This window comes from Oncorhynchus clarkii, chromosome 7, assembly GCF_045791955.1.
Source record: "Oncorhynchus clarkii lewisi isolate Uvic-CL-2024 chromosome 7, UVic_Ocla_1.0, whole genome shotgun sequence".
In the NCBI taxonomy this organism is placed as follows: Eukaryota; Metazoa; Chordata; class Actinopteri; order Salmoniformes; family Salmonidae; genus Oncorhynchus; species Oncorhynchus clarkii.
Genome location: NC_092153.1, coordinates 16,836,538 through 16,856,813, shown reverse-complemented (window position 1 = coordinate 16,856,813; position 20,276 = coordinate 16,836,538). Strand labels below are relative to the sequence as shown.

At 44.5% G+C, this 20,276-nt stretch overlaps 1 protein-coding gene across 2 annotated transcripts in view; it reads right to left on the bottom strand.

Moving 5' to 3' along the window:
- Nucleotides 1-6,202: 6,202 nt before the first annotated feature.
- Nucleotides 6,203-20,276, bottom strand: part of LOC139412977 (vang-like protein 1) — a 49,374-nt gene continuing 35,300 nt past the window's right edge. Inside the window, exons 5-9 of one of the 2 annotated variants that reach the window (XM_071159911.1) lie at nt 19,120-19,295; nt 11,610-11,743; nt 9,607-9,754; nt 7,389-7,623; nt 6,203-7,155 (exon numbers count right to left, since the gene is read on the bottom strand). In XM_071159911.1, the coding sequence (XP_071016012.1) occupies nt 6,895-7,155; nt 7,389-7,623; nt 9,607-9,754; nt 11,610-11,743; nt 19,120-19,295 (954 nt within the window). In that variant the 3' untranslated portion in view covers nt 6,203-6,894. Of the gene's footprint in view, nt 7,156-7,388; nt 7,624-9,606; nt 9,755-11,582; nt 11,744-19,119; nt 19,296-20,276 lie in introns of both variants that reach the window. The other variant, XM_071159910.1, reaches the window with a different exon arrangement.

Sequence of the window (20,276 nt, the reverse complement as noted above, 5' to 3'; positions counted from 1 at the left end):
GTTAAATAAAAAATAATCACATACTGAGGTCAGATCTCACACTGCCAGCCAGAGTCCTGACCAGCATCCTCTCTGGCTATACACTTCTCACTATGAATTATTCAAACCGTTCTGAATAATGCAACATCGTTAGTCCTAATACAGGGTGAGAAGCACAGGCAGCCCACCCCACAACCGCAACCACATACACTTAACATACACACACTCTGGGTGAATCGGTGTTACTGGGTATAAATGAATAATGAGAGATTCAGTTAAAACCACCCCCCTCCAGCTACTCATATGCTGTGGTATGCAGACGGTATGTTTGGATTATGGCAAAATGCATAAACATGCCATGCTATGGCTGAAGGGATGTGGTGGAGGAGCTAAGAGGTTGTATCCGCAGGAGACAGGACAGATGACTGCATGTTCTCCCTGCACCAAGGGAACCAGGGAATGAAAACACTTAAGACCAGAATGAGTGTCTGAATTATGGTTGTGGCCCCCAGTGAGGGTCTCCAGGGCCTTCAGTTTTATTGATACCCGTGTCATGACAAAACATGATGTTCAACATGAATAATGGCTGAAGTAAATGCAACGAGCGGCTGGCATGTAGTTCAGGGGATGGGTTATTCAGTGTCCAGCACAAGCTCTATGGAAGATGGGATTAAGGAAGGGTTTGGTCGAGAAGGGATACAGCTTTTGTTCAAATTGACTTTCCGGAGCTGGTTTAGGAGAATTTACGCAGCAGGTTAGGAGAATTAGGTTAATGTTAGGAAAAGGGTTAGGTTTTTTTAATTTTAGGGTTAGCTAGAATCATTTCTAGACAAGATAGAGGATAAGAGTAGGTAGAGAATGAGGCTGGATGGAGATTACCTCTATCAGCTCAACAGTGTGGCCCTAACACTTGTTCATTTTTTGTGGGGGACTTAGAGGTTTATTGCAGGTACAAAATCAAAGAAAAAGAGACGATTGATTGAGGGGCAGAGTTACAGTGCCTTCGGAAAGTATTCACCCTTTGACTTTTTCCACATTTTGTTACGTTACAGCCTTATTCTAAAATGGATCAAATCAAACCAATTCCTCAATCTACACACAATACCCCATAATGACAAAGCGAAAACAGGTTCAGAAATAGCTTATTTAGATAAGTATTATGAAACTCGAAATTGAGCTCAGGTGCAGGTCCCTAGAGCTGGCCACCGACCAAACAGGGGAGAAGGGCCTTGGTCAGGGAGGTGACCAAGAACCTGAAGGTCACTCTGACAGAGCTCCAGAGTTCCTCTGTGGAGATGAAAGAATGCCAAGCGTCACGCCTGGAGGAAACCTGGCACCATCCCTACGGTGAAGCATGGTGGTGGTAGCATCATGCTGTGGGGATGTTTTTCAGCGGCGGGGACTGGGAGACTAGTCAGTATCGAGGCAAAGACGAATGGAGTAAAGTACAGAGAGATCCTTGATGAAAACCTGCTCCAGGGCGCACAGACCCTCAGATTTGGGGAAAAGGTTCACCTTTCAACAGCACAATGACACTAAGCACTCAGCCAAGACAACGCAGGAGTGGCTTCGGGACAAGTCTCTGAATATCCTTGAGTGGCCCAGCCAGAGCCCGGAATCCGATCGAACATCTCTGGAGAGACCTGAAAATGGCTGTGCAGCAACGCTCCCCATCCAACCTGACAGAGCTTGAGAGGATCTGCAGAGAAGAATGGGAGAAACTCATCAAATACAGGTGTGCCAAGCTTGTAGCGTCATACCCAAGAAGACTCGAGGCTGTAATCGCTGCCAAAGGTGCTTCAACCAAGTACTGAGTAAAGGGTCTGAATACTTACGTAAATGTGATATATTTTTTTTTTGAACTGTCTAAACCTATTTTTGCTTCGTCACAATTTAATCAATTTTAGAATAAAGCTGTAATGTAACAAAAAAGTGGAAAAAGTCAAGGGGTCTGAATACTTTCCAAAGGCACTGTATGTGCACCTGCCACTATTAGTGCACATTTAAAGGCCCAGTAAAAAAAAAAAAAAAATGTGATTTCCTGTGTTTTATATACATTTCCACATGAGGTTGGAATAATACTGTGAAATTGTGAAAGATGCTATTTTAGTGTAAACACTACTTGAAAAGACCACCTGAAATTTCAGCCTGTTTTGGTGGGATGCAGCAAATTATATAGTTAAAGAAGTTGTCTTTTTTACAACCAAATCTCAATGTAATTGTAATGTTTCAGATTATTTAGGGTGATTTCACTAGTTTTTCAAAAAAACTTACCCCAAGCAACGATTCACTTCCTCATCATCGTTGTGCAGTACGGGGCCTCTAAAAAAACATGAACAAATGCTCCAAAAACACCCAAATATGTAATTTTAGAAACGGAAACGCGCTCAGTATCATGATGCAGGTGTTTAGATGTTGCACACGTTAAATTGTCATTCCGAACATTATCCACAGCGTTATATTCCATGCAACGTTTCCCCTACCCAGCTGTTCCATTCTCCGTGTAGCCTCCTGCTGGAATGGAAGGAGAGATATCGCTCGAGTCGCAACAAAACGGAATATAATGTTGCAGTTAAAGTTCTGAATGTTTTTGGAGCCTTTGTTTGTGTTTTTTTCAGAGCCCCCATACTGTGTACTTTTCTCAAAACAAGTGAAATCGCAAAAAAAGTGCCTGGACCCTTCTATAACATTTTGTTGTGAATAAGCAAACTTCTCATTTAATAGACCAATAAGAAAGAGTTTCAAACCTCTGCCAATAACAGCCAATTTTCTGTTTTCCCCTCCCCTCTCAGACCACTCCCAGATAGTTCCAGCTACAGTCAATTCTTGCTTGAGAAATTGCCCTTTGCTATTTTTGTTTATTTTCGACTAATTTAATTGAAAATAATCAGAGTAAGGTACTTAATTGTTACTCAGAAATAATTTGATATTGTGATAAAAACAGCTGCATAGGTCCTTTCAGTGTGTATTCCTGATGTGTTTCAGAGTCAAGCTCCTTGGTTAGGAGAGCTTCATCAGACTCTGTGAGCACAGGGTAGTACTAAAGATCTGCCCTACCCAGAACTGATCTTCTTCAGCAGAGCCCAAAGCCCAAAAGGCCCGACTCAGAGCAGGCTGTGAGAACAAAATACCACTGATCTCTCCCCTCTGCTTCAGTCGGTCTGCACACAGCCAGGCCAGCACACATCACCAAGTCATTACAAAACCAAATGAGGGAAAGTATGAGAAAAAAAAACATTCCATTTAGATGCAAATGCTTCTCGTTTCCTCTCCACACTCTTGACAATGTATTTCTGTGGCTCTTCTGGAGAGCGAAGGAGAAGCGAGGGTTAAACCGGTGATAGATGAGTAGTGACAGGTGGGCCCGCAGCTAGTTTTCGGGGGATGAGGTCATGTGCGTCGCCGCTGCACACATTAATTTACCCACAAAGCTGTGTGGCGCCCCACTGAGAGCCTGACAGCAAGCCAATTACTATGGGCACCATGACAACAACCAGACAGCCCCAAAATAACCCAAAAAGGTGACATTTGGCTCATATAGCAGGATCAAACTGTTAATGGGCGATGACAGAGCAGAATGTTTAAAAATGGGGTTTGACAGTTAATAGGTCATAACACACTGTGGTACTTGTGGGTAGTCTGGCTGCACTGTAATAATTTATAAAGTAGTGGAACTCTAGTCTGGACAATTATACACACTGACAGCTCCTTATTGAGCCTTCACAGAAGAGGCAACAAGTAATGGTCATTTCACGTTCTCTGCCTGGGTGACAGTCAATACAAGAGATTTCTTAGTACCAACGGCACTCATTGTCGCACCTATAACCACCCTAGGACCACAGACATGCCTAGGATATAATTGTGTGGTCCAAAAAAATATTATTTCAATGGAATGCTTGAAAAACAGTCCTTCTTAGAGCCAGTTAATAAATGTTCATACAAATGTTTATTTTACACAAATGCCTATGTTGTATAGTGAAATTGACACATTGATTACAATGCGTTGTCAGGTCAGTAAAAAGCAGAGGTCTACAGTATGGGTGCAACCTGGCTAACCTTTAGCCTGGTCGCAAATCAGTTACTGCCAGGTTAGCAGAACCTGACAGCACAACAGCACAAACAGATCTGTGACCAGGCCAGAAAACCATGACAGAGGTCAAGACCCAGGTTAGCATTTATTGGGATGACTCCTGTACCGGAAGCAGCTCTACAGAGTGGTCACTAGCTGGCACAGGCACAAAGGCATGATCTTAACCACACTGCTAACACTAACCTTAAATTAAGAACAAAAAGCTATTTTTTTGTTTTGATTAATTTTTGCCATACAGACAATTTTACTTTGCCACTGACACATCTAGCGGAAATCGCTCAGTTCTGCCTCCAGGGCAAGACTAATCCCAAGAAACGTCAATCTGCGGTCAGTACAGGGAAGGCTGAGCATGTGATAAGGGAATGGCATGTGCACACGCTTAGCTACATAAATACATACAGTGTAAAGACAAAGTCCATCAATTATGGGTACAAAAGACTCCCAGTGCTAGAAGTATAAAAAACAATGTTTTCATGACGACTGAGAAAACAAAGAGAGTTGCATTTCCAAGTGGCTTTTATGAGCCACATGCTGATCGTTAAAATGGTTTGTGTATAACCTGCCACGGCACCATGCGTTTGTTAGTGAATGTGTCAGCACCCAACAGTAACCCCTTGCCATACCAAAGTCTGACACCTTCTGGTTTGTCTGCCAGGGGGCGCCCACGGACAGTTTTGTTTTAATGAATGACATGCAGAGCTGTAATACCGTGGAGGACCTCGACAAACCGGAAGTCCATTCTACATGGGGATTTATGAGATCTTAAGTAGATAGGATCCTGATCACCTCTGAAACAATTCATCCTGGATGGATCTCAATCTGCCACCCACATTCACTTGGGGAGAATATAGGATTCTGATGTCATGAGTGATTTTTATGTTCATCCTTTTAAATAAGGAACAGACTCAAAGCTATTAGGTCCCCAGATTCACGGCTCAACATGATATCTCGCTTGATAACATTGTAATAGATGATGAACCAGACGGGTGAGTTACAAGGGAGGCTCCTTTTCACCCCCTAGCACCATACTCACCATCTCAAGAGGCGATTAGCTTAATTAACGGCTTAGACTTTCAATGGTAATAGCTGCTGAATAATCAAATGTATTTATATAGCCCTTCTTACATCAGCTGATATCTAAAAGTGCTGTAAAGAAACCCAGCCTAAAACCCCAAACAATGCAGGTGTAGAAGCACGGTTCTGAATAGAGTTCTGCTTACCGTGTACAATGTACACAGGCAGATTGAGGCTGTGGTCCAAATCAGTGTCATACATTAGTTGTATGTGTGTATCTTCTCTCCCGGAGTGCTCTATCAGGCAAAGGAAGCGTGATATAAAGGAAAGCCTGAACCCTGAGAAGAGATTTATGCGGGGAATGAATGTGTCGCTTTATAAAAAGGTAACTTAAGTTTCAGCAAATACAGGGTCCTTAATGGACACGTTATCAAAATATGACTACGCTGGGAAGTGGGACCATCCTCTGAAAAATGTTAAGAGTGGAACGAGACAGCAGCACATCTCCAAAATCCATTACAGAAGCTGTAAATATTGACTTACATCAGCAATCAGGATCCTATGGGATTCCTAATACGTTTGAAGAGCTCTGCTTTACAAACCAGCCATGAGTGTATAATGGTATGTTGAAAATGTTACATAAGTTAATTTGGGATATGGATGGACCATTCTGAGCCCGTGTTGACAGTAGTACTTATAAAAGAACATAGTCCTGTATAGTACAGAATAGCCTGGTTAAAGAGAGCGCTGGCTTGTGGATGAGATGTACTGCAGTATAGCATGCTGTTGTATTGCGACATTGCGCCTGGGAAAGTGCTGCTGTATGCATAAGCCGTACTACAGTACACACTGAGGTCTAAAAATATATATATTTTTTAACAGATCCCCTGGAGATTGAAGGACTTCAGCCTTGGGGGGGGGGAGTAATCGTATAAATTTGGCATTGAATTAGAATTTCTATTTAACATCACCAATAACAGCTAAAACAAGGTTGTTTTTTAAAATATCAGAATAACAATGAATGCCACCGATATTCATGTCTTGCTCTGTACACCCACAGATCGGGATATAAGGAAATGGGAGGGAGATTGACCCAGTACGCATAGACTTAAAACACCATTATATCACAATGTGTTTATACATAATCAATATACAGATGTAGAGAACATGTGCATGTAACATTAAAAAAGACAATTAAGTAGCTATAGTTTCAGAACAGCAGACAGACCTGAGACGGTTGTGTTAAAATAAACATTTTGTCCAGAAGTTAAATAGTGGCAGTTCACCATCTGTAGTGGTTTGGCTGAGGGGGAATGAAGCAATGTCCATAGCAACAGTAGTGTCATTTGACTCTTTGGTGAGATGTCAAAATGGCCGTCCCCCTCCTTCGGTCTCCACTTTCTGTCTGGAGTCATGGAATTAAAACAATTCCTTGTCTTGAGCTCTGCATCAGTCTTTCAGAGGTGGAACAACTGATTGTGTTCATAGACATTGACACATATGCAGTTGTGTGCACACATTGTTCATTTACAGTTCCATCTCCACAGAGTCCAGTTCAATCTTCTGTGTGTGCATGCAAGACAAGTCAAATTCATCACCGGTGTATATTTTTTAAAACATTTAAAAAAAAATATTAACTCAAACCAGGTAAACCATAGATAAAAAAGATAATATATTCCAACATGTGTAACATATATATTCATATATAATATTAAAATCCAAAAATAAAATAAAACTGCAAACCCAAAATAAAAACATTTTGAAAACAAAACTAAAAAAAGGTGTGTGGTGGTAAAAACAGTTGTCCAGTTCTACACAGAGGTCTCTGACTGTAGCCGCAGGACGAACTTGTGCGACTTGGGGTCGATGAACTCCTCTGAAAGCTGGATGTAGGGGATCCTTTTGGCCGTCACCACCAGGCTGAAGTCTTTGCACTTGAGGAGGAAGATGGCGCCCTCCTTGAGGCCACTGGTGACCGACACCTCGCTGACCAGAGTCCACTGCCGGGCCAGCCAGCGCTCGCGGCCATACTGCAAGGTGGGCCCGGGGGTCAGGTAACTCTCCAGGAAGGCCTATGAGGAGAGGAGTTAGCACTTTCCCAATAACATCATTATTTGTTACTACTATGCAAGTAAGGTGCCACTCAAAGGAGTTGGTCAAAACCAGTGGGGGATGATGGTGGACGGGCTCATTGTAATGGCTGGAATGGAATGAAATCCCAAACTATTCCATTTCAGCCATTACAATCCGCTTGTCCTCCGATTTCTCCTCCCACCAGCCTCCACTGATGAGAACACTTGGTCACCTTGGGCGTCATGTTGTTGGTGATGCAGAAGGCCAGGTGCTGCTGGATGCTCTCCATGCTGTGGCAGTGCTGCTGCCTGGTGGTGCAGAGGTACTTCTGCAGGGAGCGGGCCATGGAGGGGAAGATGGCCTGGGCGGCCTCGCGGGGGTCCATTACGTCCCCGGGGGCTTTCTTCTGCTCCTCCTCCTGCATGCGCTTGATGTGTGTGAAGGCCTCCTCTACCGCCACCACCAGTCTAGGAGGACACATGAAATGTGGCTGTTCAGCGCGCAATGTGGTTGTTCAGCGCACAATGATGGAGTGTATACTTCTACTACAGGGGCTTTGGAAACATCTAAAAAGGCTTTACATGGCATAGGAGTAACTACAAAAATATATAGAACTAAAACAATTACCTGCACTTTTCTTGAATTAGCTTTTAACTACAGTACCAGTCAAAAGTTTGGACACCTACTAATTTAAGGGTTTTTCTTTATTTTTACTATTTTCTACATTGTACAATAATAGAAGACATCAAAACTATGAAATAAAACATATGGAATCATGTAGTAACCAAAAAAGTGTTAAACAAATAAAAATATATTTTATATTTGAGATTCTTCAAAGTAGCCACCCTTTGCCTTGACAGCTTTGCACACTCTTGGCATTCTCTCAACCAGCTTCATGAGGTAGTCACCTGGAAAGCATTTCAATTAACAGGTGTGCCTTGTTTAGTTAATTGTTGGAATTTCTTTCCTTCTTAATGTGTTTGATCCAATCAGTTGTGTTGTGACAAGGTAGGGGTGGTATACAGAAGATAGCCCAATTTGGTCTAAGACCAAGTTCATATTATGGCAAGAATAGCTCAAATAAGCAAAGAGAAACAATAGTCCATCATTACTAAGACATGAAGGTCAGTCAATCCGGAAAATGTCAAGAACTTTTAAAGTTTTTTCAAGTGGAGTCGCAAAAACCATCAAGCGCTATGATGAAACTGGCTCTCATGAGGACCTCCACAGGAAAGGAAGACCCAGAGTTACCTCTTCTGCAGAGGTACGTTCATTAGAGTTACCAGCCTCAGAAATTGCAGCCCAAATAAATGCTTCAGAGTTCCAGTAACAGACATATCTCAACATCAACTGTTCAGAGGAGACTGTGTGAATCAGGCCTTCATGGTCCAATTTCTACAAAGAAACCACTACTAAAGGACACCAATAAGAAGATACTTGCTTGGGCCAAGAAACATGAGTAATGGACATTAGACCGGTGGAAATCTGTCCTTTGGTCTGATGAGTCTAAATTTGAGATTTTTGGTTCAAACCGCTGTGTCTTTGTGAGACACAGTGTAGGTCAATTCCGCATGTGTGGTTCCCACCATGAAGCATGGAGGAGGTGATGTGATGGTGCTTTGCTGGTGACACTGTCTGTGATTTATTTAGAAGTCAAGGCACACTTAACCAGCATGGCTACCACAGCATTCTGCAGCGATATGCCATCCCATCTGGTTAGCGCTGAATGGGACTATCATTTGTTTTTCAATAGGACAATGACCCAACACACCTCCAGGCTGTGTAAGTGCTATTTGACCAAGGAGAGTGATGTAGTGCTGCCTCCACAATCACTTGACCTCAAACCAATTGAGATGGTTTGAGATGAGATGGACTGCAGAGTGAAAGAAGATCAGCAAACAAGTGCTCAGCATATCTGGGAACTCCTTCAAGTCTGTTTGAAAAGCATTCCAGGTAAAGCTGGTTGAGAGAATGCAAAGCTGTCATCAAGGCATAGGTTGCTACTTTGAAGAATCTAAAATATATTTTGATTTGCTTAACACTTTTTTGGTTAATACATGATTCCATGTGTGTTATTTCATAGTTTTGATGTCTTCACTATTATTCTACAATATAGAAAATAGTACAAATAAAGAAAAACCCTTGAATGAGAAGGTGTGTCCAAACTTTTGACTGGTACTGTACTTTATTTAGGTCAAACTTTTGTGTCTCACCTAGCTATCTTAAGATTAATGCACTAATTATTAGTTGCTCTGGATAAGAGCGTCTGTTTAGCGACTCAAATGTAAATGTGATCTAATATCAAACCAAAGAGAGGAGACATACTTTAGTATCCGTTTGGTTGGTAAGTCCAAACGTCTCCTTTACCACAAATATGTATAAAAACAATCCCCATATGTCCTTCCATTCATTTACCAAACAGCCGAAAACCCCCCAAACCTGTCTCTCACCGGGCCTTGCGTTTACGGACGCGTCTCTCGTGCTCCGCCTCCTCGTAGTACAGCTCGTTGTGACTGGTGTCTCGGCGGCGGGCGGCAGCGGCAATCATAGCCCGAGACTGGGAGTGGGCCAATCCGGTCGCTGCGTTGTTCTCAGGGCCTAGGGAGGCAGACAACAGAGGGATGTTAGGTTAATACAGGTGTTCATTACTTCCATTGATGCAGAATCTTGCAAAGTCAGTGTGTCAAGATATCTCCACAGTAAAAAAACATGCCCTATACTCAACGTAACACAGACATATAGACACTTTTTTTAAAAATTGTGTGAAAACTGAACAAACACTGTCTTTGAATAGTAGTAAACCCTAAAACCGTAAAGGACGGAACAAAGTAATAAAAACATTAAAAAATCGATATAGTTGAAAATGCATGTACCAAGTTCAAACCACCACACCCACTGTAACATTCTGTTATTCCGGGTTCTCTGCTACTCCGCCTCTCTGTCTTTGAGCGGAGCCGAGTGTCCGTCTTAATAAACCTCCCCGGCCAACTTCAAAAGTTGAATGTCAGTCGCACGTCATTATGAGTGTTAATATGCAAGAGAGCGACGGCTCATGTTAATAGAGGCTAAGAGAGGGAGCTGCTGCAGTATTAATGTAGGCTGGCGATTCAGGACTGGAGAATTGTATTATATATCCAGGCCCTATTTCTCCAGTCTGAGAAACGGCAGCCATGTTTGCACTGCCAGTCAGGTCATGAACCCGTCAACTCACCAACCCAAAAGAGATTTGTTTTCTTTTGAAGTAGTAATGTTGGGGGTTAATACCACAAATAAGAATTACCTGGTGATCAAAAGAACACCGCTTGCTTGATGTAAAGGAGAGAGCCCTGTGGGGCTGTAAATGGGCATGTCAGTATAAAATATAGTTCTGAAAAGCTAAACATTTGGAATTAAGGGTGCCTGTCTATGACTATCATGATTCATTTCAGCAAAGCCATGTCTCCTGCCAACTCATCTGAAGTGTGTGTTCTAACAGCCTCTACCATGCTTAGTGGTTAGGTGATGGACCTTGGTCATGGATAATGGAGGGAGGACAGTCTCTCTCCCAGACTACCCCAAATCACTGTCCCTGCTGCAGTTACTGTGATGACACTCCCCAGAGACCAGCTCCTCAATGAGGAGAACAAGAGGAGAGCGACAGTGGGCAGTATAGCTATTGATTTAACACTGCTGGCTGTCTCATCTCTGAGCTCTACTGGAAGGAGGAGGGAGGCAGAGAAAGAATATAGGGAGGAAGAGGGAAAGAGCCAGAACGAGAGAGAGGCAGAGAGAGAGGGGGGGTGTACACTTATGGGGAACACAGAGAAGGAAATTGCTTCATGAGTAGTCACAAGCAGTCCTGATGCCTCTTCACTTCAAAACATGTTCAAACAAATGCATTTATTTAGTTTCCCTCTCTCCAGATATCCTATTAGATTTCGCTCTTGCCCAGAGCTGATTTTACAAATTATTATTCCATATCAGAAACAGTCAAAGCAAGTGTTCAGCTAAAAGTGAAAATGTATAACACACTAGTAAATAGAAGCAGCGATAAAACGTCACTAGGTCAACGTCGATAGTGACATCACATGTTTTGGGTGTGGCCTACACAAACGAGTTTAATCATTTCACAGCTGTGTCTCTAAACCAATGAGGCATGCCGATTACAGTGGAGAGCAAGGGGATTGGTTTGGTGTGCAGCTCCAGTGAGAGAGAGACGGGTTAGTCAGTGAGTCCAGACAGTGTTCAGAGATGCAGGGTTTTAGTGAGAGACAACTACTGAACTTACTGTCCAAAAGGTAAGCTTTCAGTTTGGCTTTAAAGACCTCTGGGTGTTAGAGAGCAACCGAGGAGAGGAGAGAGTCAAACATCAAGCCCAAAGGACAGATAAGAGAAACAGATATAGAAGAAATGGATAGATAAACCCAAGGAGTCTCCATGCACTCACCAGTGGCGGGGGATGCCGGGAACTCACCATCCACATTATAGACCTTAAGGCCGGCCAGGTGCTTGGCGGCCCGGGACTTCGAGGCGGTGAGCAGGGCCGGGTTGTGGACAGAGAAGTCCCTGTAGTAGTTCTCTATGATGGCCAATGCCGCCCGCTGAATACTGAGCACACAAACGCAGGCACACACACACACGCAGGCACACACACGCAGGCACCCGCAGGCACACACACGCAGGCACGCAGGCACACGCAGGCACACACACAGGCAGGCAGGCACACACACACACACAGGCAGGCAGGCACACACACACACACAGGCAGGCAGGCACACACACACACACAGGCAGGCAGGCAGGCACACACACACACACACAGGCAGGCAGGCAGGCACACACACAGGCAGGCAGGCACACACACAGGCAGGCAGGCACACACACACACAGGCAGGCAGGCACACACACACACAGGCAGGCACACACACGCAGGCACACACACACACGCAGGCACACACACACACACACGCAGGCACACACACACACGGAGGCACACACACACACGGAGGCACACACACACACACGCAGGCACACACACACACACGCGCAGGCACACACACACGCAGGCACAAACACACACACAGGCAGGCACACACACACACACACACGCAGGCACACACACACACACACGCAGGCACACACACACGCAGGCACACACACACGCAGGCACACACACACACGCAGGCACACACACACACGCAGGCACACACACACACGCAGGCACACACACACACACACGCAGGCACACACACACACGCAGGCACACACACACACGCAGGCACACACACACACACGCAGGCACACACACACACACGCAGGCACACACACACACACGCAGGCACACACACACACGCAGGCACACACACACACGCAGGCACACACACACACGCAGGCACACACACACGCAGGCACACACAGAGAGAAAGAATAAGGAGGAGGAGATTTACTTGGAACCTGGACAGAGGATACATTTTTTTTTACTTAAGCTAATAAAATCCACGATCAATAGAGGCACAGAGAGAGAGAGAGAGACGCACAGAGAGAGAGAGAGAGAGAGACGCACAGAGAGAGAGAGAGAGAGAGACGCACAGAGAGAGAGAGAGACGCACAGAGAGAGAGAGAGACGCACAGAGAGAGAGAGAGACACACAGAGAGAGAGAGAGAGACGCACAGAGAGAGAGAGAGAGAGAGACGCACAGAGAGAGAGAGAGACGCACAGAGAGAGAGAGAGACGCACAGAGAGAGAGAGAGACGCACAGAGAGAGAGAGAGACGCACAGAGAGAGAGAGAGACGCACAGAGAGAGAGACGCACAGACAGAGAGAGAGAGAGAGAGAGAGAGAGAGAGAGAGAGAGAGAGAGACACATGCACAGACAGAGAGAGAGAGAGAGAGACACACGCACAGACAGAGAGAGAGAGAGAGACACACGCACAGACAGAGAGAGAGACAGACACAGAGAGAGAAATAGATAAAGCGAGAGAGAGAGAAATAGATAAAGGGAGAGAGAGAGAAATAGATAAAGGGAGAGAGAGAGAGAGATGGAGAGAAAGAGGAAGATTGAGAGAGGAGTGGAGTCACAAGCACCAAGAATGTGAGTGTGACTGTGTTACTTTGAGCCATCATGTTATTAACCCCCCCCCCCCCCCCCCGAACACAGGGACATATCCCTGCTGTCTAGGCTCTGTCAAATAAAACCAGAACAGAACCTCACAGCACTGCTGGGAGAGAGCGGCTGAGGTTAGAGAGAGACAGACTACTTCCTATTGCTGCTGCAGCATGGACGCCATGTCCCGGCACAACATGCCATGTCTTGCCTCTCAAAGAAGGCAATATTTCACCAGTTGAGACTTTACATACGTGTTCTGTTCTTGTGCTTTAGCAATCCATTATGTAGCAACCGAGTATGGCCTGAACACATCTCTAAGTCATTGTCTACACAGACATGTAGTCAAGTGATCTATGTACCAGTGCTGATTAGCCAGATACACAATACCAATTCATTAAGCGTGTGTATCCATTTTGTTTACGTGCCTTTACACAGGTCCAGGTTGACCGTTAGGGTTTTGATCTAGAAATGCCAGGGATCATTTTCTGCTGTAGCTCATTGTAGCCTACTGATCCAATCTAGCCCTGTTAGTACACTGCTGAGACACAGTCAGAGCCCAGTTCCTCTGCGTTGTAACTGCGTTGGGCCCACTAACAGAGCAGCAGCAGATGCAAGCAGCTTTTCACAGGCCTACAGAAGCACAGGGTCATTCCTCACGGCTCAACTGACTAGTCTACAGTTCCCTTGCTCCAGAAAAAACGGCCCATATGTCAGGAATGGGGGAGTCTCCCCTCCCTCTCTCCTCCCCTGCCCTCCTATTTGACACTGAATCCTGTCGCTCTTTCAATTCTATTGAATTCAAAGGGCTCTCTCCTTTTACATCTTCCTCCATGCCCCTCCTTTCTCCTCCCTCTCCCCTTTCCCCTCCCTTCCTCTACCAGGGACTCATGTCATTTGTTAAGACGAGCGAGGGCGCTAACTTTACTGTTGCAGACCGAGTCAGGGAGGAAGTACCACGTGTTGGCCTGGAAGCATGTGCTTCCAATTTCCCCCTGGGGCAGCCAGGCAGCACACTGAGGCTACTGTCCCCCTCTGTAGACAGACACAGTCCTCTCTTCTAACCCTTCCTCTTTATTCCCCTATTGATACTACACCATGAGAAAGGTTTACTGCTGTGTACCGTTCCACATGTAAGAGTGAGCAGGAGAGAGAGAGGGGAGATAGAAACAGCAGTGACATTGGGGGGGGTGAGAGAGGTATGCAACTTTACACACCCAGTGCTGACGCAGGGGAAATGTCAGGCTAAGTGACAGGACATTATGGACATATCCTCTCCCTCCCTCTCCCTCATTCCAGTGCAGTACGTACGTACATACATACATACATACATGTCTGTTGCACAACCGCTGTTCAATAAACTTCTGCTTTAAAGAGTGAATTTACAAATTCAAACCTAACAGTCCAAATCTAATCTTTGCTCGCACATACATACATACATACATACATACATACATACATACATACATACATACAGTGCCCTCAGAAAGTATGCAGAAGCCTTGACTTTTTCCACTTTGTTGTGTCACAGCCTGAATTTAAAATGGATACTATTTAGATTGTGTGCCACTGATCTACACATAATACCCCACAATGTCAAATTGGAATTGTTTTTCTGAATGTTTACAAAATGACAGATTTTTTTATGATTACTCCATATCTTTTATGATTACTCCATATCTGTACCACGCATACAATTATCTGTAAGGTCCCTACAATACAAAAACATCTCTTTGAGCATGGTGAAGTTATTAAATTACACTTTGGATGGTGTGTCAATACACCCTGTCACCGCAATGATACAGGCGTCCATCCTAACTCAGTTGCCGTAGAGGAAGGAAACTGCTCAGGGATTTCACCATGAGGCCAATAGTGATTTTAAAACAGTTACAGAGTTTAATGGCTGTGATAGGAGAAAACTGAGGATGGATCAACAACATTGTAGTTACTCCACAATACTAATCTAAATGACAGAGTGAAAAGAAGGAAGTCTGTACAGAATAAAAAATATTCCCAAACATGCATCCGGTTTCCAATAAGGCACTAAAGTAATTTTGTCCTGAATACAAAGTGTTTTGTTTGGGGAAAATCCAACTGAAAACATCACTCACTGATTACCACTTCATATTTTCAAGCATGGTGATGGCTGCATCATGTAATGGATATGCTTGTCATCAGCAAGGACTAGGGAGGGTTTTTCTGGTTAAAAATAAATGGAATAGAGCTAAACACAGACAAAATCCTAGAGGAAAACCTGGTTCAGTCTGCTTTCCAACAGACACTGGGAGACAAATTCACCTTTCAGCAGGACAATAACCTAAATCTCAAGGCCAAATATACACTTGAGTTGCATTGAATGTTCCTGAGTGGCTTTGTTACAGTTTTGACTTAAATCTACTTGAAAAACTATGGCGAGACTTGAAAATGGCTGTTTAGTAATGATCATTAACCAACTTGACAGAGCTTGAAGAATTTCAAAAATAATAAAAATGGGTAAACATTGTACAATCCAGGTGTGGAAAGCTCTTAGAGACTTACCCAGAAAGACTCACAGCTGTAATCGCTGCCAAAAGGTATTGGCTCAGGGGGTGAATATCTATGTAATCAAGACTGGGTTTTATTGTTAATTCATCTTTAAAAAAAATATATAGATATATATATATATATATATAATTTTTCTTCCACTTTGACACTTTGTATTTTGTAAAGATTAAAAAATGAAATAAGACAATTAAATCCCAATTGTAACAAAAAAAGGTGGGAAAGTAAAGGCATGTGAACACTTTCTGAAGGCACTATTATACACTGCTCCAAAAAATAAAGGAAACACTAAAATAACACATCCTAGATCTGAATGAATGAAATATTCTTATTAAATACATTTCTCTTTACATAGTTGAATGTGCTGACAACAAAATCACACAAAAATTATCAATGGAAATCAAATTTATCAGCCCATGGAGGTCTGGATTTGGAGTAACACTCAAAATTAAAGTGGAAAACCACACTACAGGCTGATCCAACTTTGATGTAATGTCCTTAAAACAAGTCAAAATGAGGCTCAGTAGTGTGTGTGGCCTCCACGTGCCTGTATGACCTCCCTACAACGCCTGGGCATGCTCCTGATGAAGTGGTGGATGGTCTCCTGAGGGATCTCCTCCCAGACCTGGACTAAAGCATTGGTGGATGGAGCGAGACATGATGTCCCAGATGTGCTCAATTGGATTCAGGTCTGGGGAACGGGCGGGCCAGTCCATAGCATCAATGCCTTCCTCTTGCAGGAACTGCTGACACACTCCAGCCACATGAGGTCTAGCATTGTCTTGCATTAGGAGGAATCCAGGGCCAACCGCACCAGCATATGGTCTCACAAGGGGTCTGAGGATCTCATCTCGGTACCTAATGGCAGTCAGGCTACCTCTGGCAAGCACATGGAGGGCTGTGCGGCCCCCCAAAGAAATGCCATCCCACACCATGACTGACCCACCGCCAAACCGGTCATGCTGGAGGATGTTGCAGGCAGCAGAACGTTCTCCACGGCGTCTCCAGACTCTGTCATGTCTGTTACATGTGCTCAGTGTGAACCTGCTTTCATCTGTGAAGAGCACAGGGCGCAGTGGCAAATTTGCCAATCTTGGTGTTCTCTGGCAAATGCCAAACGTCCTGCACGGTGTTGGGCTGTAAGCCCAACACCGTGGGCTTACAGCCCACTAGAGTGAAAGCACCGCCAGCATTCAAAAGTGACCAAAACATCAGCCAGGAAGCATAGGAACTGAGAAGTGGTCTGTGGTCACCACCTGCAGAACCACTCCTTTATTGGGGGTGTTTTGCTAATTGCCTATAATTCCCACCTGTTGTCTATTCCATTTGCACAACAGCATGTGAAATTTATTGTCAATCAGTATTGCTTCCTAAGTGGACAGTTTGTTCCCTTTATTTTTTTGAGCAGTATATATATATATATATATATATATATATATATATATATATATATATATATATATATATATATATATATATATATATATATAATAATAAAGCAGCTTTACCACTGCAGGGAGTATTGTGTAGACTAGCAGCAGCTGTGTGTCCCCTATAGAGGGATTAAATCCTGAGATTAATCTCAGAGTGGTGTTGGATATCCCATATGACTGATACAGAGAAAACGACCAAGGCAGGACGAAGGGTGTCAGTGGATGTGAACATATGGAGGAGTTAGGTGGGTTCACAAACCCACAACTACGATGTCAAATACATGGATGTATAAACATATTGCTGCTATGGTACACAGACAGACAGACCGCTGGTATGTTACACAGACAGACAGAGACACACCGCTGGCATGTTACACAGACAGACAGAGACACACCGCTGGCATGGCACACAGACAGACAGAGACACACCGCTGGCATGGCACACAGACAGACAGAGACACACAGACAGACAGACCGCTGGTATGGCACACAGACAGACACATTCTGACATCGCCAAAACAAAAGGCACACTAAAACAACTTTGTCAAGTTTTAAATCCACTTAAAGCTATGATTCATTTATACATACTGTATGAAGACGTTTCGTCAGACACACGCAGTTGTGCATTAGCACAAAACAAGTACAAACCACTAAACCAACCTCCTAAAGTTAACTACACTACATACACCCATTGTGATGAAGGCAGCACTTTAAGCAGTCAGGCTCTCTGGTGCTCGGTACTTTGATCAATTATTAAACTACAGTAGAGAGAGGAGACAAACCAATAAAGCCCAAACACTGGCCTAGATATGAGCCTGACTGTGCCTCGGTTGCCTGTGGCTCTTCTCTACCATAAGTAGCGACTTCTTATGGTAGACCACACTGGAGATGGGGGACAATTAATGAGGAGAATAGCAAGATTCTTGCAGAGGTGAATCTCTGGTAATGTTGGTGTTAGGATCTTGAGCATTTCCTCAGGCTTCTTCTGCCCTGAGATTGGCATCAAAGAACAGCCAGGTCAGAGTCAGACAGGAGAACAGGCCTCCTGGACAGGTTCATTGTTCTGATATCCCATCAGACACTTGCCAGACAGCCTGCCAGACACAGAGGAATGTCCTCACCAGTTGCCTGGGAATGGAGGAGGACAGGCATGGGAAAATGGCTGGAAACACACCCAGTCTCCACCGGGAACCTGAGAATCTGTGTGTGTGTATTATGAGTGTGTTTGGTATGAATCTTCTCTGACCAGATGCTCAATGTGGCCTGTAGGGAGCACTAATTAGCTGTTTGTTTACAAGTGCATACAGACAACAGAGAGAGTGATGCTGCATTGGCCAGCTGAGGAAAATAGCAAGGCACGTTATGAGCGACAACAGCCCCAGGGCTGCCTCTAACAACACTAGTGAAGCAGAGGCTAAAGCACTTTACATGTCCATCATCTGCCACTGTACTTAGGTAGACAAAGGTGAAACAGAGGGCCCCAGCATAATACCAACATATGTTATGTTTGAGGCCCTCACAAAAGGGGATATGCGAGAGCGAGAGAGGATTTTGACAGTCTTACTACATCTTTCAGCAACTCGTCATGAGGTAAAACCTCTTCCTGGTACAGTCAGACGGCACATCAAAAGGACAGTCATTACAGATCAGGTTCTTCTAGTCTGAGCTGTTCTCTCTGGCTTATTACTTCTATTACTCATCTCACACACACACACACACACACACCTCTTACTTTCTTTTCTCTGCTCTCTCCTTCTCAGCCTGCTCTACCCAATGAGTTGTCCCGTCTTACTTTCAAGGAATTATCTCCTCTCGCATCCTCCCCCTCTCCGTTCCCCCCACCCCCCCATCAGTCTCCCTTCCCCTGCCCCCTCTCGCTCACCCGCCCTCTCCCTCCGCATCTCACCTGAGCTGGCCCAGGTTGTAGTGGCGTGTCTCTCCGTCGGTGGAGCGCGTGACGCAGACAGAGAAAGCGGGCTGCAGCTGCCTGAGCTCCAGCAGAACGATGGCCAGGTAGTGGATGAAGAGCAGAGCGTCCACTAGAGATACAGCATACTGCACGATGCCCTGGTAGTTCTCATCCTGGGAACAACAAGACAACCCAGCAACTGTTAGTGTCAATACACTACATACAGTCGTGGCCAAAGGTTTTGAGAATGACACAAATATTAATTTTCACAAAGTCTGCTGCCTCAGTTTGTATGATGGCAATTTGCATATACTCCAGAATGCAATTAATCTGATCATTCTTCATAACAAAGTCCCTCCTTGGCATGCAAATGAACTGAATCCCCCAAAAACATTTCCACTGCATTTCAGCCCTGCCACAAAAGGACCAGCTGACATCATGTCAGTGATTCTCTCGTTTACACAGGTGTGAGTGTTGACGAGGACAAGGCTGGAGATCATTCTGTCATGCTGATTGAGTTCGAATAACAGACTGGAAGCTTCAAAAGGAGGGTGGTGCTTGAAATCATTGTTCTTCCTCTGTCAAATATGGTTACCTGCAAGGAAACACGTGCCGTCATCATTGCTTTGCACAAAAAGGGCTTCACAGGCAAGGATATTGCTGCCAGTAAGATTGCACCTAAATCAACCATTATCGGATCATCAAGAACTTCAAGGAGAGCAGTTCAATTGTTGTGAAGAAGGTTTCAGGGCACCCAAGAAAGTCCAGCAAGCTCCAGGACCGCATCCTAAAGTTGATTCAGCTGCGGGATCGGGGCACCACCAGTACAGAGCTTGCTCATGAATGGCAGCAGGCAGGTGTGAGTGCATCTGCACGCACAGTGAGGCGAAGACTTTGAGGATGGCCTGGTGTCAAGAAGGGCAGCAAAGAAGCCACTTCTCTCCAGGAAAAACATCAGGGACAGACTGATATTCTGCAAAAGGTACAGGGATTGGCCTGCCGGCCTGGGGTAAAGTCATTTTCTCTGATGAATCCCCTTTCCGATTTTTTGGGGCATCCAGAAAAAAGCTTGTCCGGAGAAGACAAGGTGAGCGCAACCATCAGTCCTGTGTCATGCCAACAGTAAAGCATCCTGAGACCATTCATGTGTGGGG